The sequence below is a fragment of the Melospiza georgiana genome, chromosome 2 (assembly GCF_028018845.1).
Source record: "Melospiza georgiana isolate bMelGeo1 chromosome 2, bMelGeo1.pri, whole genome shotgun sequence".
Classification (NCBI taxonomy): domain Eukaryota; kingdom Metazoa; phylum Chordata; class Aves; order Passeriformes; family Passerellidae; genus Melospiza; species Melospiza georgiana.
In genome coordinates, this window is record NC_080431.1 from 2745915 (window position 1) to 2768626 (window position 22712).

General features: G+C 41.5%; 1 protein-coding gene across 1 annotated transcript in view; it reads left to right on the forward strand.

Annotated features, from left to right (window-relative positions):
* EPHA3 (EPH receptor A3) overlaps positions 1 to 10270 on the forward strand; it is a 173617-nt gene extending 163347 nt beyond the window's left edge. Inside the window, exons 16-17 of the mRNA XM_058043854.1 lie at positions 6786 to 6941; positions 8290 to 10270. Of these exons, the coding sequence (XP_057899837.1) occupies positions 6786 to 6941; positions 8290 to 8395 (262 nt within the window). The 3' untranslated portion in view covers positions 8396 to 10270. The remainder of the gene's footprint in view (positions 1 to 6785; positions 6942 to 8289) is intronic.
* The last annotated feature ends 12442 nt before the right edge of the window (positions 10271 to 22712 follow it).

Here is a 22712-nt window from a genome sequence, read left to right on the forward strand (position 1 = left end):
ATTTATGGGGTTTTTTATTCTTAAATTTCTGATTCTCCATTTATATGTATACATATATACATGAATATATATATATATATTTACAATGTATATTACCATTTTATGCATATGAATCTTAATCTTACATGACCATTTGAAAAAATATATTTAAAGCATAGTGTGTCATTTAATATATTTAAAGCCTTTACGTGTCCCAAAGCTGTCATAGTACAGTGGGATCTTGAGGTATAAGGGTTGTGACACAGGATTCAGGCAGCTCAAATGTTGGGGCAGCTTTCCCATATCTGCTTTGTGTGTTCACATCTGTGATGTAGGGGGACTGAAGTCATTTAGTCTTCATGAACCTATGGAACAGAGTTCCTCATTTGAAAGAAAATTGAAATTTGCTTTTAATTCCTTTAGGAGTTCTGGATTTCTGCCAGGTCTCTGATTGATTGCAAAACTGACACGGAATCTGCACCAAAAAAATCCCAACCTGCCTCTGTGTTTGCTTTTGGTAGTGTGAAAGTCAGTGTCAGGTATTGCTGTTGCTGTTTTTCTTTATTGCAAGCACATATTTAGGAGAAGAGGAAATAATTGTATGGCAAGGAAGAGGAGAAGAACACCTGAAAATTCAGGATATTTCAGAAAAATCATAGCTGAAATTATTTTCATATAGCCCAGAAAATTTAGGGGGTCAGGGTCAATTGTTCTTCCTGATGAAAGAACATGTATGAATAATTAGTTCCTCCTAAATTCATTTTCATGGTAGCAAGTTGTTTGCAACCCTGCCTTGATTTGCTTAAATTTGATGTGTAGTTTGAAACACTGGCTGGGAAATTTCCTTGAGCAATCTTTGGAAGGGCTGTTATTTGTGAGCAATTGTTTGCAAGGGTTCACTGCTAAACACCTTCAGCTTTGCTGTCTCTCATTGTGCTACTCTCACTGCTGTCATTCTCAGACATCCAGGGGCAGCACTTACCATTTAAAATTTGCATTTAAAACTTTGCTCCTCACAAAGTTTATTTCCATTTAAAGTTTGGTAATTCAGTGGAAACACACTGCATTCTAGCTTGTTAGGATTTTTATGAAAATCAAACTCAAAAGGAGCAGTGAATAGGGCAAATAAAAAATTCAGACCTGCTCCTTTTTGTAGTATAATTCAAGCCCTGTTTTTACAAAAATATTTGCAATGAAATTACTGTTTAGATTGGCTGAACACTTTGTTGAGAAGTCCCTTTTTTTCACCATTCAGGTCAGAAGGCTTCAGATGCTTGACATATAGTGCTGACCTGCTGTAATATTGTTTGTTTGCTTCTCCCTGTTAGGAACTTGCAGGATGGAAGAGAGGAGGAGATTTCAGTTTTCCTTGGATGTTGTCAGGGTCTTAACAATGGGGTTTGAGTCTGGCCAAAAGCTCTGTAGGGCAAAATTCTGTGAGGACTTTAAGCTTCATTTAAAATCCAGCAACAATCTAATCTGTGTCCTAAACCCAGACTGTTCGCTCTAAAAGAATTCAAGTAATGTAAACTTAAAACTCCAGCTCTCTCTCCGAAGCCTGCTAAACATAAAATTGTGAATATATGGAAGGAGGGGGAAAAAAAGAAACCTAACTGCAAATCACAAAATGGAATGCAGTAAGTCCAACACCTCGGTGTCTAAGCACAGTTTGGATTGAGGGGTTAGACTGAGGAGATTTTAGGGACTTCATTCAGCTTTTCAGACAGAAAAGCCCTGTCTCCACCTGATTTTCCTAGGGGTCATTATTACTCACTCAGCCATTGTCCCTTCAAAGTGAGGGGTTGGAAGTGAGCAGGGCTGGCTGTTAACAGGGACAGTAAAACATCTATTTGCACTTTCACACCTCTAATTTGGTGAAACTGGGACAAGAATTTACTGGGTTGGGATTGGGTGCTCTGTAATTTACATAGAAATGCAGCTGGACCAGCGGGTGGCCTGGTGGGGAGGGGAGGTTTTGCTGTTTATTGGAATTTCCCAGGAGTTTTTGGAGCCCTCGTTAGTTGTGGTGGCAATTCCACACTGGGAATGCTGGAAAGAGGTGACAGAAGTAGAAATGCACAGTGATGCCTAAGCTTTTTATATATTTCTCGCATATTTGTAGCTTGGCAGATTGCTAATCCATGGCTGTAGTACTTTTCCTGCCCTTTCCCCCTAGGTTTTGGATCACATCCCTGAAATATTGTTTAGATTAATAAAAAATCTTTATTCCAAGTAGGGGACCTACAATAAGAAGTGGGGAAACTCCAAGGGGCTGACCCAGGGGTGGGTTGCTGGGGCAGCTGAATCTCCTGTTGGATGTAGCTGTTAAATATTTAACCTTAAATTAATTAACCTTATAAAATCTTAGAAAATTGATTCTGGGTGTGCCCATCCCCACTGGGACACCTGGAAGCTTCCAGATAAAGATCTGCTTTTTACTTTACTATTCTAACACTGATGCAAGGGGTTTTTCTCTTTTGATTATAGGCAACAGCAGTGCAGCCAACAGTGAGATGTAAAGGGAAGCTCTCCACAGCAAATGGTAGATTTTTAAGCATTTTGAGAGCTTTATAAAGCTATTTTCTCTGCCTGTTCTGAGGAGCTTATAGACTGTCCTAACAATAATGAGTGGTTGGCATTGAGGGTCTGTCAGCCAGCCACACATCCCAGGAAATGGCCATGTGCCTGTATTTCCTTAAAAGCACAGCTTAGGCTGGGTTATGAGGGGGAAAAAACCAAAATTCAGCAACATGCTGGGGGCTTTTTTTGCCTTTAGTGGTTTGCTGTTGGGAAGAAGTAAATGAAGGAGCATGAATACACTCAGGCATGTGATTCATTATCCCACCAAGATGCTGAAAAATAAGAGCACATTGAAAATCATGTTCTGAGGGGCAGCTGAAGGAGTAGGGAAGACTGAAGGATTGACCTTTGGGGCAGTTAATTTTTTATTTGGTTATTATCCCAGTGGAAGCTGTGGTAAGTTAGGTTGTTTGGGGTTTTTTTGTATTTGGTTGTTTGGGGGTTTTTTGGGTTTGGTTGTTTTGCCAACAATGGAGCTAGAAAACCAAAAATATTGACATTTAGAGAGGTGTACTATTTTTGCAGCCTCAACAGCATTGTTTTTTCCCTTTGGTTATTTGTGTTGCCCCTCTTGATTTCTCCAGCTCTCCTTTCACTCCAAGGAACAGCCCACAACATGATTATTTGGAGAGTATGAAAACAACCCAGGAAGGCCCTTGGGAAAAGCCCATGTGCCCCCTTTAAGGGGTGAATTGTAATTTAGGGACTAAATTACCAATTCTGCTCAGAGCATGTTAAAAATGGGCATGAAGAGATGGAACTCCAATGATTTTTATCTTTAAGGTCCAGGGATAATCAAGTAAACAAAATAACTCTACTTCTCCTTGGCATGTCATTTATTTACTAGTTTTCTGTTGATACACATGCATGCATGTGACTCTGATTGCTACAAAAGATAAAACTGAAATTTGCTTTCTGTGCCGCCTTTGGTTTTGGGGTTATTTTTCTCTTGAAATAAAATTCTTGTTAGACCCCAACTCTGTGCTTCAGCTCACCATAGTCATAAAGCCCATAGGATCTCAGTTCCAGCCAGGCTCATTGGGAGCAATTTCACTATACTAAATCAGCTTTTAATTACCTAAAATTTGCCACAGGAAATTACTTTATGTTTTTGGGGACTTTTTAAAAATCCTTTCCTCTTTAAAAGAAATTGACTGTGGAAAGGAAAGTCCAGATTTAAAAAACTGAAGGTTGGTTGTGCTGTTTGGAGGAAAGGATGGAAAGCGAGAGGCTCCTACAGTACAAAGTCTGGCATTGTGTGTGCACAGCTCCTCTGTGTATTTGCAGAAGAAGTGGCAGGACATTTTCATTTTCTTTGTCTCAGTTCCTGGATTTTACAAGTTAGTTTGTCTCTTTTTCTCCCCAGACAGCAGCCAACCAGAGGTGAGATTTTCATGCTGTATTGGGAAGGGTTCTGATTATGTTTTCTGTGGTTTTTCTTGCTAGTGCAGCAAAATTTTCCCTCTGTTGTTTCAAAAAGCTGTGCTAATGGCAATACACCATAGTGCAGATGGCTCAAAGGTTAGTTCCAACTGTTAAAGTAATGGACACATCCAGAGAAAGCCTCCAGCCACGGGATGTTTTGTAACTGGCATCTCACTGTTCAATTTGTCTCTCCAAACTGAGTCTTGCTGTTTGTTGGGGTTTTTTTTAGGGCACCACATGTCAGTAAATACAACTTTGTAGGTGTAGTAGATCCGACAACAGTCAGGGTGAACAGGATAGAAAATCTTGCCATGACTGTCAAAAGATGATAGGAGAGGGTGTATCATAGTTAGTCAGAGCAACAAAGTAAAAAGAGTTAAAGAAAGGAAAAAGAAAATAAAAAAGGAGGGGAGAGAAGAAAAGATGGAGAGAAATGTTCTATTTCACTTCCCCTGAGCAAACATGTAATTTCCATGATTTCTTTTTAATGACTCTCTCCTGAAGCTGGTAGGTACTGATTTATGAAAAGCTGTGGAGGATCAGGTGGAGCCCTGCAGGACGTCGTTTACAGCTGCACGGACTGCAGCCCGTCTAATTTGTCTGCTAAAGTGTGAGCTCATGGCACACATCACCCAGACCATAAATTCCCTGGTCAGCCCTTCTGTCTAGGGGCTGGGGCAGGGGGAAAAGCCTGCCAGGGTGTGCAGATGCTCTGCAAGCCCAGCTTTCCCCTGGTGCACACGAGGAGACAGCGCAGGCTCTTCGCAGCGAGGCGAATTCCTGCTCGTTGATAAACAGTCCAGATGTCCTCTCTGAGGAGGAAAGTAACTAATTTCTGTTTGGAGTCCTGCAAGAAGAAAAATGATACTTTACAGTGCTGGTTACTCTGAGGTCACTCGCATTAAAATTAGGTCATATTTTTTGTCATGATGATACTTTGATCCAAGTAATAAACATAAAGGCTCTTTTGGGCCACTCTAATTCCTAATCCTAGAGACCTGTTCTATTTCAACTTGTTTATACTTTTTTTTTTTCATTAGTGATTCTTGAGTCAGACCTTGTTTTATTAGACTTAAGTTAAAAAGGTGTACTAAGCTGGAGAAAAAAAATCTGTGCTTTATCACTAAGAGCACTTCATAAATACTCTTAATTAATATCTTGGGATCCCAGCCACTGTACCCAGAAAACTATAAATAAAAAACCATTGGCTCTTCACAGGACAAACAGTAGTCAGTGAAATTCAGGCCTTACAGCTACTGATTAAAACTATCTTGGGCCTGATTATCAAACTGAGCCTTTAAAGCTGGGTGTCATGTAGGTGTCTAAGATTTGGTTTCACCATGGCACCAGCCCATGAAGTGAGCTGCTGTTCTGGGGACAGAGCAGGTTTCTGTGTCTTCTGTTGCTTTTCTTTCCATGGGTGGCTGTTCCCAGCCTGTGAAGTCCAGAGTTGGTGCCAGTGGTCACAGTCCTGGCTGGGCTCTGGAGGGAAGGGAGCCAGGCAAAAGCTGGGACATCTCAGCTCCTCTGGGACCTGGTGAGAACTGATTGTGTGTGTTTGGAGTTAAGATTTTCAAGCATCTAAGTAGCTCTTTAATTATGCCCTACATTCCCAGAAGGGAAAAATAATACTGTATTAACTTTCAGAGCCTGAAAAAATCAGCTGATTGATAACAGAGTGAAAAGAGCTGTTTAAGATGTGGCCAATACTAAAAATCATTGTTCTTTTCTTCAAAAGTGAAAGGTAAAAGTCTTGATGTAACTAATGTTACTTATGTAACTGATGTGGTGTCCTCTGATTCCAGGGCAAGTCAGGTCTACTGCAAAAATGTGATGTAGTGCTGCTGATTTTGGTGAAATTTAAGACATACTGGAATTGAGAAGGATTTGGAATTTCTAGGGTTCTTATGAGGTTAAAATCATTATGTTTAAATATGTGGTTCTCTTGGTGCCTTTAAAATCTCCTCCTATTTATGTTGGTTCCATTGATGAACAGAGATGACTTGGGTTAGGAGAGAAGAGAGTGTTTTACAGCCCAGATCAGTTCTCCAGTTCCTGCAGCTGTCACCTACCTGTTACACTGTGCAATCACTGCCTTTAAATTATGCTGCCAGTCCAGCCACCTCTCATTTTCACTGCTTGCAGGGACAAAAGTCACTTCAAATGGGTTCAGCAGCAGTAGTCAGACTCCTGTGCAGGTTGCTAGAGAGAAAAAAAAATCCTGGGGCAGAAAATAGACTGTGAAGTTGCAGAGATAACTGCTTTGAACATTCTCTAGTTCAGTCTCAGGCACAGCACAGCCAAGCACATGCTTGGCTTTAAGCCTGAAATAAAACAAGAAAAATAAGGTACTTTGCATGTTGTTAAAGCTTCTAATGTAGTAGGATTTTTCAGTGGGCCACAATATTCTGAACATTTGATATGACCAAAATCTAGGAAAACACTCAGCTTGGAGCCTGGAGTGTGCATGGTCCGTGTGATGTTTGGGACTAGGTGAATCACATAAATATAACCTAATTTAGTCTTTGTTAACATTAATTTGGGAGGTGGCAATGCACTTTGGGAATGCTGCAATGATTTAAACACAGGCATGGGAAGCTGGTGCTGTTCAGCAGGATGATTGCACAGCATTTGTCAGAGCTGCCAGCTCCAGTTTCTTGGTGGCCCCAGCAGCTGAGAACTCCCACAGATAAACAGCAAAGCCACATCCAGCCTGGATGCTCCTGCCACTGCTGAGTTTAGACACAAAATAAAGCTGTGTTTCTCCCTGCTCCCTAAATTCCATGATTCTTTCATTTCAGGCCATCAAATCTCCTCCTGGACCAAAGCAGCGTTGACATCTCAGCCTTCCGCACTGCGAGTGATTGGCTCAATGGATTCCGAACAGGCCAGTGCAAGGACATCTTCACTGGGGTGGAGTACAGCTCCTGTGACACCATAGCCAAGATTTCCACTGAGTAAGTTGCAGCCTGATGTGGGTTTTCATCACAGCTACAAGTTCAAACATAAGCACTTTTATATGGTGTTCCCAATTCTTAGCTAAAAATTTCTTACATGTAAAGAGACAAATGGGAGTTATTTGTTGTAGTTGAAATGGCCATGAAGGAAATCTGTGTCTGGTGATTGTGTGAAGGCCATGGTCCCACAGCTTTTTCTCACTAAATACAAGGAAATTCCCAATTTCTTCCAATAGAGTAGCACCGTGCATCATCTGGTACACTAGCATCACTTCCTTTCACTGAAGTTTCTCTGTTGATTCTTTAAATTCTGTATTTTACATGGGAGTTTCTCTACAGCTGGCACATTACCAATCTTTCTCTTTATTGCCCATGCCATATTCCACCAAACCAGGTGAAGGGGCAAATTCTTTGTAGCTGTTTTCCTCCTCCATGCTAATAATTACTCAGGAGCTGAACTCCCTCCTGCTGTGCTTGGAAGTGAGCAAATGGCAAGTTTATTACATTCTAAATGCAATCCATCTTTGTTCTAGTGACAAGTAAGAGTAGGGTTATGTTCTTTCTGCACCTGAAAAGGCATCAAGAACAGTTAAAATTTTACTGCCAAAGGAAATCTTAATTCCCAGTTTGGCTGGCTGGATGCACAACAAGTTATGGAGAAGTATGCGGCAGCTGTGCTACCAACAATTAAACACATCAATGCCATTAATTAGTGTATTACTGCATCTATTAAAAGGGTGCTAATTGCTTTTTGTAACAATTACCCTTTGGGGACAGTGTAGAAATCCCCTAGGAATGCCCAATTTCCTGTGAGCCCCTGTGGTTAATTAGCCCTGCACAGGTGTTAAAGCACCTCTGTGTTGCGCAAGGAACAATGAGGCTGAGATCCCGGACAGACAGGAGGGGAGAACCAGGGCAGGGAAGCTTGGCCATGGATTCCTTCACCTCAGTGCTGATAGCAGAGCCCAGAGCCCTGAGCACTGCCCAGGAAGAGACATTGCTGGGGATGGAGGTGTTAGAGAGGCTCAGCTGATCCAGCAGTGACACCCTTGCCCCAAAACCCCAAACCCCAGTCCTTGCATCACTGGAGAACGATTTCATTGCCTTTTCTTCCATGTTTTCCTCCACAACAAGGCTAAATGAGCTTTGACTAATTTTTTGCAGGCCCCTCATATTTTCAGGCAGTTGCTCTGTGTTTCTTTGCAGCAGGGCTTGTGTTTCAGCATTATCCCTGTACCTGGAGGCTCCTGAAGTGCAGCACTGTGAGATGGGCAGGTTCATTGCTGTTTGCTGGGACCAGAGCTGTGAAATTCAGTGTCCTCACTCACACACCTCCTCTTTTTTCTAGTGACATGAAGAAAGTTGGTGTTACAGTGGTGGGCCCTCAAAAGAAGATTGTCAGCAGTATCAAAGCTCTAGAAACTCATACAAAGAACAGCCCTGTTCCTGTGTAAGGTACCAAAATGATGTTGCTCAGGAGAGGAAAACAAAAAAGGAGCAAAGTTGCATCGCAGGTGAAAAGTGATGGCTGACAAACGGCAGAATTTAAAGGAGATCTTGGCAACAGCTTGGGAAACGCAATGTTGAAATTTCAAACCCACAAGACACTCAAATACTGAGTATAAATGCCTTAAAAATAGGAGCAAACTTGTTTTCTATCTGTTAATCCTAAAGGGTGGGTGCTCTTGACTGACTGTTAATGCAGATAGTAAATATCAAAAGAAAAAAAAAAAAAACATGTGAAAAATCCTTCCAAGTAAAAACCAGTGTTACTAAAACTTAGAGCCATTTGAATATTAAGTGACTGAATAACAGAAAAAAAACATGGACATAAAAGCTGTGTATTTGATCTATACAGCAAACAAGAAGAAAGAAAGACTTGCAGTATTTTTATACAGAAGAGATCTGTAACAGGTATTTTATTTCTTTAAAAGCAAGGAAAATAGAGGACTATACCTCACAACCTGTCTGGCCATATTTACTATAATGTCATTGTAACATGCTATTTCAGCTTCAGGAAGGAACACAGAAATAAAGTTTGTAGTGACTTTGAGTTAGTTGACAAAAGATTTTCACCATTATGTTAGCTTCCCTAACTGTGTTCATTTAAATAGAAACAAGTCTTAATTTTTAAAAGGCTTATTTATTTTCTTGGTTTGTTTTTTTCCATTATTGTTTATATTTATGCTTATATACCTTAACCTGGCTGTATTATTGCCAAGTGCCAAATTTTATCCAAACTTCATTGGTTCAACCTGAGAAATTGTCTGAGGGTTAGTTACTAGATGATTTTATACTCATAGCATCATGCATGAAATACAGAAGGAAAGAAAGGTGGTTTTTTTCCAGCACTGACACTATGAAAAGCATCTGGACTTTTTTTGGCAAATGAGATTTCTTCCATTTGCTGTGAGTGGTGTTTTCAACCAGGCTGGGGTTTTGTCAGTGGTGTGTGCATTGATCTTTAGATCAGGATCTACCCCAAACAGGACATCCCATTTCTTACCCCAGGGCTGCTTTCCTGTCACAATAATTTCCTTTTTCTGGGGTGGTGTTCAGGTGAGAGATCTGCCAAGAAAATAGAAAAGAGGGCCAGGGCTTGTTGCATCCTGCTTTAACTGATGATGCTTCTTGAGTTCCCTGGGAACTTGTTTAAAGGGATGACTTGAGCTGTGAGGGGAGGCTTTGGTGTGGAAGTTGACACATGCCTGAGCTAGAAACCCCCCTGTAGAGGCACTGCCATCCTGTAGGGGACCTGAATTTTTGGCACAGCTTCAGTGGGTACCTGTCCTTTGAAAGAAAGCAAAAGGGAGCCCAAGTCCAGGAGAACATTGACATCTCCCATTGGAAAAAGGAGACTGGAAGGTGGATTTTGGGGGCCCTCCACCATTTTTAGCATCTTCCAAAGAGCTTCCCAACTCCTAAGCTTTTGCTCTGGAGCACATCAGTCCCAGTTCTGAGCAGACACCACTCTTTGCTCTGAAAACGAGTGGTTTAAAACATAGTGGGAGCCATTTCTTGTGCTTCTTAATGCTGTAGGTGTGATGCCAGGCACACAGAGAGCAGGCCTTGGTCACTAGGGGAAACCATTCTGCTTCCCAGCTTGACATTCTGGAATACAGACTCGATTCTGATGATGATGAATCCCTAAAAATTCAAGACTGTGTGAGAGGCAGATGAAAAAATGGCTCATTGTGTTTTCTCTGTGCATGCAAAAGCAGGTGACCACTTGTGCTTCCTTCTGCTGGCTTGGGTTTGGAAGCTCCTTGGTATGTAAGTGAGGAAAGAATCACTTTCTAGGATTTGTGGGACTGGAACTGTTCTGCATGAATCCAGGACTTAAAAAATGTCCAGGCACAGCATTTATCACACATTGCTAGAAGAAGTGTTAGAGGCTTTTTCATGAGTGCTGGTAGTGAGCATGCTGTAAAGGACTGGGTTTGAAACACACTCACAGCATAATAATTAGTAATTCTCTCTGAAAGAGAAGTGAATGGGTTTTAAAATGGAAATTTGAAAATGAAAATGGAAGAAAGGTAAATTAAAGCACTTAAGCAGTAAAGAACACTTCCCCTTATCTGCCCCAATCTATCATGAAATGCAGCAAGCTGAACAGAAAAGCTGTTTTGTGTTGCTTAGTTCATTCAGAATCAAGCTTTACTTTGGGTTGAGATTGCTCTAAATCAGACACTGTTGGTGAATTTAAGCCACCAAAACCCAGTGGCAAACAATGTCTGTGTGGGGACAGCTTTTTGTGACATTTCTCCTCAGCTTCACCCTGCTGCTGGAGTGTGGGGATGAGGGGCTGGGGTGGGGAGCTGACCTCTGGGAGATGCTCCTGGAGACACAGACCCAGTTCTCAGAGTTTTAGACACTTGAAAACTTTGCACCAACCACCCTCAATTTCCTCCTGTCGTGTTCTTGCCCACTGTTCAGGCATGCTCAGCATAAAAGATCCAGTCTCACCGAGGGGAAACAAAATGAAGCAGCTGGGTTTTGCTTTTCTTTGCTGTTAGGAGCTGAGAGTTTTTAAAGCCCATTTGGTTTTCTCTCCCTGTCAGAAGTTGATTTGTACTGTAAGTGGCCTCTGTTGCAAGCATCCTGTACTCCCTGTCCCCCTGTACATATGTAAACATAGCAGTGTACAATTCTTCAGTGTGGAGTAGAGAAATAGAGGTCGTGTGGCCATCTGCCTGTACAGGTTATGGACATCCAGCAAAATGCAAACTGCTCATAAAATGACACGCCATATTATTGGGTTTGTACCTTTCAATATAGTTTCCATTTTATTTATTTCTGTTACCATAATCTAGTTTTTGTGCTGTAACTTAGCATCCAATAAGCAATGTATAGATGTGATTTGATTGGCAATATGTATTTACTTTAACTTGTATTTCAAAAGCATTACTTACTCATTTAGATTATATATTGTGCAATTGTAGATGGCCTCTTACTAATGTAAAATGATTTGTAGTGGAAACATTTATATTTTTATAATAAACATAATGAAAGTATTTTTTACATACTGAAATACTGAGGTGATTGCTTGGAGGACAAAGTAAATTTATTTGATTAGTGTGATAAAATTGTAATTAAATATGGATAAATTCTGAGTGTTAAAGCATGGGTCTGGAGTGAAAGCTAGATATTACCTATATTATCTATTGAAAGAAACAAGCAGTGCAGGTTTTAACTAAACAGACCAGCATTTGTGCAAAACTGACTTACATCAGTCAAAGACTTTACTTTCTCCATGGATACTGGAAAACATCATCTTCTACAGCCTGCCTATGGGATATTGAAAAAAGCTGTCACTTATTTTATTTTTGTGTCAAGTATTTCCAAACTTTTGCTTTCTTTCCTCCCTCGCCAGTGGACCTATTTTCATCTTATTAATATGTTGAATCCAGTCAAAGATGTACTTTTCAACAAAATAAAATAGCCCACCACGTACTGTAACTTCACCCCATGATCATTTCTTGCCTCTGAGTACCTATATTAGATAATATTTTGCCCCTGTTTTGTTATGTCCCTGCCATGTTGTTTCTGTGTGCTTCACCCAAGTACAGGGTCTTTGGAAATGCCAACATACACAACTCAGGAATCCTCTTCCTAGGAAAATAGGAATGGTTTTGATGCTTGCCAGTTTCTTGAATTTTGCAGGTTCTTTCTGTACCATAACTGATTTTGCATGCTTTTGTATACTACTCTGCTTACTGGTGCAAAACAATGAATGATATACCTGTCCTGGAGTCTGTAAGTTGATAAAATTTATGAATGTGGATGTAGCATACTTCTTTTTTGGGGTGGGGGTGGCATTCTGTCTTGGTGTGTTCAACAGAAAGGGGAATCACAGAAAAAGTCACCCAGAGCTGGATTTGTCCTTAAATGCCCCTTGTCCTTCCTGCCACCAGAGTGCTTCATGCTGTGGTGGATCAATAGTGTCATTTTACCTTCCAAACAGGGGGTTTGATGCTGTGCTTGAGCACCAGGGCTCTGATGGGATCTCCTCCATGCAGGTAATGGCACAAACCATTTTCTCTGTGAATAGGTTTCACCTCAGCAGTTGTGTCAGCCCAGCTTGTGTCTATCCCTGTGGCATTGCTGGAACATTATATTTGCTCTGGAGCCTAGAGGTGGCTATTGGTGTTTTTATTGCTTTTACTGTGAAATGGTATTCGTTTGATTAATGAATGTAGCCAGCTCTGGAAGGGCAGCAGGATGCACTCACTTAACAACAGCAGGACAAGGAACTGCCTGGCAGCCCCCAGAATCCCAGAATGTGCTGATTTGGAAGGGACCCATCAGGATCATCGAGTCTGGAGAGGTAAATTGCTGATAATCACTTCCATAAATTCAATATGCCTGCCAGGGTTTTTTAGTGCTGCCCAAGTGGTGTTTTTCCAGGAGGATGCCCAGACCCAGATATCTGCGCCATTAAAAGCCCAAGCAGTGCCAAGTGAAATCAGAGCATTATTTCTGCTGTCTCACATGTGCCACCCCTGTTAATTCATGTGGATATCCATGCTATTGGCTTCCTTTCATTTTCTGAGCTGCTCTAATGCCTCAGTTCCTTTCCAAACCACCACTGCCTGGTCAGTAATTCCCTGTTTAATGCGTGTGCACTCAGTTCCTTTTTCAGTCCTTGGTTCAGTCCTTTGGGATTCCTTAATGAATTTTTCTTTCCCAATTTAAAAAAAATATTTATTTTAGAGATATTTCCCTCAGCTTTGATTTATTCCCAGATACAAACAGGCACATGTTGTTCATGAAGGTTACTCATGCAAAGGTGAACAGCACAAAACACAAAGAGCAGCTTTCCCTTGGCTTCCTCATGATCCTTTTCAGATGGCCAGAGAACCTCTGGTAAATGAAGAGTACTCAGTACATGGGATTTTTCAGCTCTCTCTGCTTTCACATTAAAATGATTTCATAATAGCCCATATTTCCCCAGTTAGCTCATGAGAATGTCAAGGGGGACAGCACCAGAAGTCTTAGTAAAGACAAGATAAATCACATCCACTACTTTTTAGATTATCCTGCCACAGAAATAAATTAGATGAGTTTGACAGGATTTGTTTATTCTTGACAAATCTGAGTTGGTTCCTTAAGACCTTGAATCCTCCAGCTGCTATATATATATATGTAAAATCTTTCTGGGTATTTGAGGTAAGCATACCTGCTCTGGAATTGCCGGGCTCTGCTTTTCTCCTCTATTTAAAGCTCAGGATGATTTTGGCTCCAGGATTTTGCCAAGAGAATAGCCAGTACTTGGACCAGTCCCTTTTTGCTATATCTATGCTATAAATAAACAATAAATATAAAAATATATAAATATAAAATATAAATATATAATTAATGCTATAAATTCCACAGACTCTGAAATCCTGAATGCATCAATCACTTTTGACTGTTAAGATTTCTAATTATGAAACAGAAATAAAATGCATCCAGAAAAATATTTTAGTGCATGACCAGATTCTGCTTTGAATTTTTGCCATCAAGCAATGACTTAGAGTCATCATTAAGGGATGATTTGTTTAGAAAATTTCATTATTTACTTTTAATTAGATTCAGCAACTAAGGTTCATCACTGATATATCAGTTTGAAGGTAGTTGAGGTTTATTAGAAATCTTTCAATTCACTCTATTGGTCTCCATGTAAGGGGGGAAATATCCTGTATCTCCTCTCCTCTTTATCCAGTAGTCTTAGAAAGCTCAGGTTTTAAGTTTCTTCAGTAAAGTGAGTGTCTATTCATCATGGATTTGTAATTAATACTGAGTTTAGCTTCCAGCCCTTTAAAGAAGTGTATGATTGCAAGAGAATGTGAAATAACCAGAGCTTTTTATTCTTAATTTTTGGGGCTTTAGGGAAGCAGGCTTTTTTTGGCTTCTCCTGCCTCAGGGCCTGTAAGGACCAAAAAAAAAAGTGTGTTTAGTCTCAATGTGTTCATGGGAGCGTAGAGTAAAACATTTTATTTTAAGGCACTGAGATGAAACTAAGCCAGTAAAAAAACATATAAATGCTAAACCCTATTTGTTTAAATGAAAAAGTAAAAAATTTAAAAAACATGAAGGTCTGGTAGTTTTGCACCGTAGTCTGACCAGGGATTCAAATAAACATCTCTGAAGTCAATTTTCTTGTCCTTCCCCCTCCCCACCCAGCAGGAAATTGTCCTTATGTGTTGTTTAGATTTTATTTGAAATTTATTTTCGTTTTATTTGAAGGATTTTATTTTCACGGGCTGGTTGGCCCTTTTCCCCTTCGTTGCCCTCAGAGCTCGTGCAGGCCAGAAGGCCGCGAGTGGGCTCGGGGCAGAGGGGCCTGGTGTGGCAGAGCCCCCTCCTCGTCCCGCCGGCTTTCCCTGGTGCCTGCTGTCCCCTGCTGTCCCCACCGAGCATCGCCCTGAGCCCTCTCTGCTGCCAGCTCACAGCCCTAACTCCCAGAAATCCCCAAAACAGGGACGGGAGATGGCTTGGGGAGGTGTTTTAGAGTCAAAGCGGTGTTTCTGTCCTTGTTCATTGCTTGCCTTGCTGCGCTTTCCCTTTCTGCGCCATCCGAGTTTAACCCTGTGAATCCCAGTTTGATTTGTCTGGGATTCTTTTCCCCATAAATCACCTCCATAAATCACCTCCAATCACCTGTAGACATTTTGTCCCCACCTTTTCTGCATTATCTGGGTGGCTTTTTGCAGGTCCAAGCTGAATATTTGCTGCCAGGTTTTTGACCTGCAGCTTCCCCTCAGGCTGGTTGTCAGCTAATTACCAATAATTATTCCCATTTTCAGTGTGCCCCTTTAAAGTTGCATCACCTTTTATTATTTAGCTATTTTTGATCTCTTTCTTTCACTCTCATAAAGCTTTCTTGGGGGGGCTTTAGTTGAGGACTAAGTCACAATTCCCACTTGTGGGAATTTGGATATACTTTATAAAAAATTGTGCCTCATTTAACTGAGTTAATAGTTGCCTAATTGTACTAGCAAAGCAATAAAATCCAATCCCTACAACAATGTGGTGCTCTAACTTCCTTTCCTCTCACTGATGGAGCACTGGGCTACCTGCCAAGGAAGTCAAACAAAAATAGGAAACAATATGAACAAATAAAATCTATTTCTGAGATTTGGATATAGATATTTTCTAGAGTTTTTTGCATGGTTTTAGTTGTTGAGGTTTTTGGCTTCTTTTTTTTGGTTTTGCTTTTTTTTTAAATTTAATATTCAGTTATTACTTGGTTCCATTTTTTACTTTCTGTTCCAAACTTCTCTCATTGTGCAAGTGGATTTTTGGAGACAGAGGAAATTTCACTGGCCCACAGAGAAATTTCTTTTCCGCCTTTTTACCTCTTCCTCATATAAAAGTTGTCCTCTTCATATAAGGTTTTTGTGAAAAAAACCAAGTATATCAGATACCACCAAAAATCTGAAAGGGAACACCTCCCCAGCAGAGACTATATAAATAACTGTGATTAAGCTATTCTAACAAATGTAAAATAAAGATTTTCAAACAAATATAAAATAAAGATTAAATTGAAGTAAACCTCTGTCCCTGGCACCAGCCAGCCTTCAGAGGTGTAACACAGCTTTATCAATTTCCTGCTGCAAGGTAAGAGATCCCATTAGAAAGAGGACAGAAGGCAGACACTGAATCACAGAGCTGAAGAAATCAGAGACCTTTGCTACTCCTAACACCCAAAACTGAGTGTATTCTTTCTCCCTTCTCTTGTAATTTCTGTGCAATATATCCTCTGCTGAACAAGTACCATAACCAGCTAAACTAATGCATTTAGACAGTAAAAAAAGATATTTAATAGCACCCACACACTAAGCAGCTCCTCCATGATTAAGGTAATGTTGGGTGATTGTGATCCAGCTCTCTACAGTGTATAGACCAGGCTCCATCATCTCAACATGTGTTTTGAGGCATAATCTCTATAAATTTATATTATTATAAACATTATGGACACAAGCAGCTCTTTGGCCTGTTCTCTCTGGCTGCCACAACACCTCCTGTTGGTTTGGATTTCAAGCACTCTTTCTGAGCTGTATATTTGTTTATCTAGTCTGTTTTTAACCATGACAAGCACAGCACCAAAAAAAACCCTTTCCCCCCACTCTGCCTGGTTCAATGTTTTCACTGGGATCTGTTGGGTGCCTTTCCAGAAACCCCTTTCACAGGATTCCTTCCCCAGCCCAAGTCTTTACCTTTAGTAAAGATCACCTTTAGCACAGGTGAGCACTGGCTGTTCAATGCCCTCCCAAGGCTTTGCAATGATTTTGGCTATGGCCTTTTGTTGCTAAGTGCCTGCTAGAAGGGTGCCAGAATTACAGATTAAATAATTTGCTGCTCTCAACAGGAGATGCTGTGGATCACAGTCGATAGGGCTCCTTGAGAAGACAGAACAAAAGTTTTCCATCTCGTGGGAAACCAGTGGAACAACTAGCTTGGATATTTTGCTCCTAATCCTTTGGAATTTACAATCTGAAATTTAGATCACATCGTTCTTTCATCTGTGTCCTTAGTGTCTGCAGTATCTGACTAAAAATGCACTAAGCCAAGTGAATCAATGGTCAAAAAATGTCTCAGTGGCTTCCCAAAAGGGAAAACTTATCAAACTTATCTGCTGCTATTCTATCATTTTATCAACAGCACTTCTTTCTCCAAGTAACTATTCTTGTCATGCTGTAAAACATTGAGTTTGCTATGACAGGTCTGGCTGTGTGTAGTTACTGTGATACTGAAGCTATAAAACTTTTGAAATATTCTTGAAATATTTTTAAAACATTTAACAATTAGAAGTTTTATGGGCTTGGATCACAGGTATACAAAATCTGCCTGATGTTTTAGGCTAAATGTTAGTCCTGTATCTTGAGGGAGTGGTTGCCATTACTACGCAGACAAAAACTATATCTTCCAGTACAAAGGAATCTGAAAAAGCTCAGAAGGCTTGTCAGAGATTTCACCTACAGTTTGTGAAAAGCTGATTAATTTTCCAGTGGGAGAGTGAGAGGGAGGAAAAAAAAAAAAAAAAGAAAAAAAGATCTGGTTTAGTCCCTGAAATACCAAGCTCAGTAATATCAGAGGCAGGAGCAGAGGACTCAGGGGAAGCATTCCTGTTTCCTTCATTTAGCCTGAGCAGGGTTTGGACACAGGGCTAAAGTTACCCCTCTCTCCAGAGATGCTGTGCAGGGGCTTGGATGTGGAATGGGAGCAGTGCATTATAAATCTCTTTGCAGAACATGAGAGTGTAAGGTTCTTGGAAGAAAAATGCCTCGGCTCTTGTGTCATCTGAGGGTTGTGGCACTTCCAACCTCTCAGTAATTGCCTAGCTCTTTGCATTTGTGAGAAAGCAGAATGAGATGCCTTAAAAGGGGGTTCTGCATATTGTAAAAGTCCAACTGCAACTCAGAGAAGCACCCCTGAGACTTATTGCTACCATTAGAATCTTAGAGTAATGCGCACATATTTTTCTTTTTAGGCCATGCACACTTTATCCAACCCTCAGAGGTAAAAGGAAAAAAAAAAAAAAGAAAATGAAAGAAAAATGAAAAAATTGAAAAAATGTTTTGTTAAGTATGGGGTGGATTTTTTCCTTTGCTATGATCTTGCCACCACATCCCTGGCATCACACCCCGTGGTGCCACAGTCCCTGGGGATCTCCTGAAGGCCACAATTTCCCTGTGGTGCTGTGATTTCCAGCACTGATTCCCAGCTGCAGAAGGGGGTGAAGCAGCAGCTATGGGTGAGGGAGGGGATTTCATTCTGGCCGGAGACCCCAAAATCAGCTCCAGGCTTCCCTGGGGGATACCAGCACCTGGCACAGCCACTGCCCAGCCCTTGCTGGGGCACTGCCAGATTTGGCAAGGCTAAATGGTGGTGGAATTAAGGAAAATGCTCATAATTGGAAATTCATTGCATTTCATTCTCTGTGTGTATCTGTTGTGCCTCAGCAGCAGGGGAGAGCCAAGGTAGAAGCCTGACTTTTTTTAGTGCCTGGTTTGCTTTTCTTGTTGGGTTTGTCATTGCATTTTAGAAACTCTCAGGTCTACTTTGTAACCTTAAAACTGGAAATTTTCTCCTTTCTGCTGAAACTTCTTTCTGTGCCTTATACAAAACAGTGGGAATTATTAAATCACAGCAAAGAGGAAAACAAATACAATGAGGAGTGTAGCTGTGAAATAATTGAGAAGTTTTCACTTGGACACTAGCTGTGCTCCAAAATCAGCAGCAAAAGCAGGTTTGAAACCTTTGTCAGCAAAGGCTTTCAAGAAAATAATCTGGTCTGGTGTCTCACAGAAATCATTTGGAATGGCCTGAGGCAGAGAAACCTCTCAGTCTTTTCGGCTTCAGAGTTCATGATTCACGTGGACTCACACAGCTCTTCCCTTCCCTATGATGCCTCAGGTTTTAGCTTCTATATTTTTCACATTCTGTGCTGCTTTAGTGTGTGGGTCTGGGCTTCATATGAGGGGATGGTGAGCTCTGTGCACAGAGCAGGGAGACAAAACAATTCCTGCTCCAGCTGGGCACCAAGGACAAATGACCCAAATCTCAACCCAGGAGCACAAACCCCGTGGGCTGGAGAGAGAAAAACAAGCAGGGTGGGACTGCAGGGCTAAAGCTGGAATGGGACAATGAACTGCAAGGTGCAAATGGAGCAGAGCTGATCCCAGGGACAGAGCCCGTGCCCGGCCGTGCATTTTGGGGCCATTTTGGTTCATCTTGGGTGCAGCCCTGGCTGGGCTCTGGTGCTGCCCAAGGTGCATCCATGGAGGAGATCCTTTCCATAAATCCCTGCTTTATTCTTTAGCTCTGCTCAGCCTCTGTTCTAGCTCAGCCCTCACAAGGCACCACCCACTCCTGAAAAATCTTTGTCCTAAAAGACAAACCCCACTTTTCCCCTCTCCCTGGCGTGCTGGGCACAGAGAGATGACAGCACAGTTAATATCGCTGCTGCTGCCTCCATCAGGGCTGGTCCCCACCCAGCGTGGTCCCTCTGCCCAGCCTGTTCATTGTCACAAAGCCACAAAACGGGGGGAAAAACCCCAAACTGATGCCCTGTTGCTCCTCACCCCCTGGCTTTTCCCTAACTCTGCCCTTGAGGAGCAAGGGAACAGCCTGTGCCATCTGCTCCGTGGGAGAACAGCTCGCACAAGGACAATTCCCCTCTGCTGCTGGATGTGACCTCCTCTGGGCAGGTGGGATTTTGGCAGCCTGCACAAGGGCTGACAGAGCTGCAATAGAGCTGTTATGGCCTGACAGCCCTGTTTGTAATGCACCGGGGGCCTTTGTTACAAGTCAATTGCAGCTTCAAGGAATTTAAGAGTATGGCAGCAGCTCGTATGGTTTTTATTTTTTTTTTTAATGTTTAATACATGAAATTGCAGTAGATTTTAACGTGGGGATTATGGCTGTGGGAGGCCTGGATGACTTAATAAAAACTGAAATCAGTCAAAGAACTTGATTTTGTTGGCGAGATTTTGCTCTGTAAGTGGAAATAAATGTTTTTGCAACCCTGATAATTTCACTCTCATTTTTTCAGGCAGTGCCAAAACACTGGGTTTCTATTGTTTGCTGAGTGGATTTTTTTATTTCTTTTCTGATTTTGTATTTAAAGAGCACACTGTCAAAGACCATTTAATGTAACCATTGTCACTACAGTGTCTATCAATGATGACCAAAAGCATGAAGGAGTCCTGTGGCTTGAGAAAAGACTTTTCACCTCCCCACTCTCTGTAACCTTTATTTTTCTTGAATTAACTAACTAAGGGACATGATGAAGGCAATTAAAGCTTCAGATCACTGACTCCGTGTGGTCACAGTAGAGCTTATTTTTATTGTAAGATAATGATTCACAGAGAGGGAAGGAGAAGGGGTAAGATTTTGAACAAAAAGATGCAAGGAAGGGACTTTAATTTGATTTTAGTGGGAGCATGGTGAATAAAATTACAGAAATTATATAAAGCTACATGGTGTTTACTCCTTTGACCAATAGGAAGGAACCAATGACTTATAATTGGAAGAATATTCAGTTTACATCTACACTCAGCACTTCCCTGTGCTGAAAGACCCCATCCTTCAAAACCAGGTAGTTACAGCATCCATTATAATCTCATTTTAGTGCTGCATGTTGAACTCTGTACCTTTCTATGCTCCCTGAATTTAGCTTAGTCCCCAAGCAGGGATTGGTACCTATGTCCTCATAGAACTTCTTGCATTTCCATTCAAAAATCTCACTTTAAAAAAAAAAAAAAAAAAAAAAAAAAAAAAAAAAAAAAGAAAAAAGCAAAGAAAGTGTTTCATTTTAATTATCCTGCACAGCTGGAAGGCACAACTGCCCCACCAAGGATGCTGCAGAGGCTAAAGGGAAGTGAAATCCCAGCCTCCTGTCTTTCTGTCTTTTTTCCATTCTTCAATGAATGGTTACATCTAGCTGTGGAATCCACAGCACTACCCCTAGAAGATTTTTTTTTGGACAATCCTGATTCTCAAGGCTTTGGGGGTTTTCTGGTCCATGGAGCATAAAATCCTGAGGAGGCCAGAAAAAAAAAGAACAGGATTTACAATCCTGCTGAAGGTTTGGAAAGACCTTCTGGGATGGCTGCCCCTGCACACGACTCCCAGGAGCCCAAAAGGGGAGTCTGGATATCCATGCCCACCTGCCAAGAAATGGGAAATCGCTAGGCTCAAGCCAGATGTGTAGCTGGAGTTTATGTGACTTCCTGTGCTCTCTCAAATCCTGGCTTTCTGCTCTGAGACAGTCCTCACAGCACAAAAACTGAGCCCAGCACATCTGTAGACTTATTAGCTGCTTACTGTGTTGCTTTGGGGATAAATATTTTTAGATTTTTTTTTTTTTATAGAATAACTGGAATTTCCACAAATGAGCGTTTTTCTACCTAGAAAGTGTTCTCTCAATGCCAGCAGGCCTGAGCAGCGCAGACAGTGGAGAACTGATAATTTTAAAGAACTTTTGAACGGGTCAGGTAACAAACTCAACAAAACCAATCCATTTTCCTAGGTGGGCATCTTAGGGAGGGTTTTGTTCTCTCCTGGGTGCAGAGTGCAGAAAAACATTGTTCTTGTTAAAGCCTCTTGCTGGACAGAAGGGCACGAAGGTTTTTATGTCACCTCTGCAAGCTTTGATGCGGTGCCCTGACCCATTTTGTACAAACAAGGAATTTCATGAGCCACAAAAATTATAGAACCTATCCAGAGGCAGAACATTTCTCATGTAGCCTTGAACTCCTTTCCTGCCCATTAGTTTTTTTGACAAAGAAGCCATGAAACCTTCTCTTCTGGTGGAGAATCAGCGTCCTGTTTGTCACCTGTGAGGGGCTGGTGCACTGCACAGCCACGGGGGTGCTGAGAGCATCAGCTCCTGTTTATGGACTGAGTGACACCACATGTGGAGCCACTGCATGTTTACACAACTGCCTGGGTGGGTTGATCAAAAAAAGCAGGGATTTTCCTTTGGTTTAATTCCTGTTAACTGATGAGAGTGGAAAAAACGCCAGCAAATCAGATCAAAACTAACTGGGCTGCATCCAAACAAAAAAGAAAATTTTTTTGAGGCTTGAACTGGGAGATGCTTGTCCCCTTCCTTGCTATTCCAAGCCTGGAAGGAGCAGTGCTTTCAGCTTGGCACAGCTGGAGCCCTGTGTCCCCTGGAGACACCAAATGACTTGGGGGTTTATCCCAAAGCAGTTAAGGGATTTCCCTCCTTCCAGAAACTGCTGAGGAAATGACCATCTGACACTGAAGAACTGGTTTAATGTAATGACATGCAAGAGAGAAATCTGTCACAGCCTCAGGGGCCCAAAATGCATCTCCCAGATGGATATTCCCTGGTGTGGGATGTGCTCTTGTCCTGGACCCTGTGGTCATCAGGGAACAACACTGGAGACACAGAAACTTGTCCTACTGTCACAGGAACCTCTCTTTTTGTTGTAGGAGCTTAACATTTGGCCTGTGCAGCTTCAGCTTTTCCCTTTTAGCATGCACAGATCTTTAGGGGAAACTGTGTGCCTGAGTTTCTGAATGGGATCAGTAGCAACTACCTGCACCTGCATGCATCTGCAGTGAGTTAATAAAGACAGCTTGCATTTAGATATAAAAGTGTGTATTTTCCCATGCTGTAACTTGATTGTCTTCCACAGATTTACACAAGGGACAGATTGGGATAAAAGTAAATCCAGTCCAACCTTTTACTCAGGGCAAAACTTATATTGGGATTAATAGGCTATTCTGGTGTTCTGTCCTGCAGAATCAATT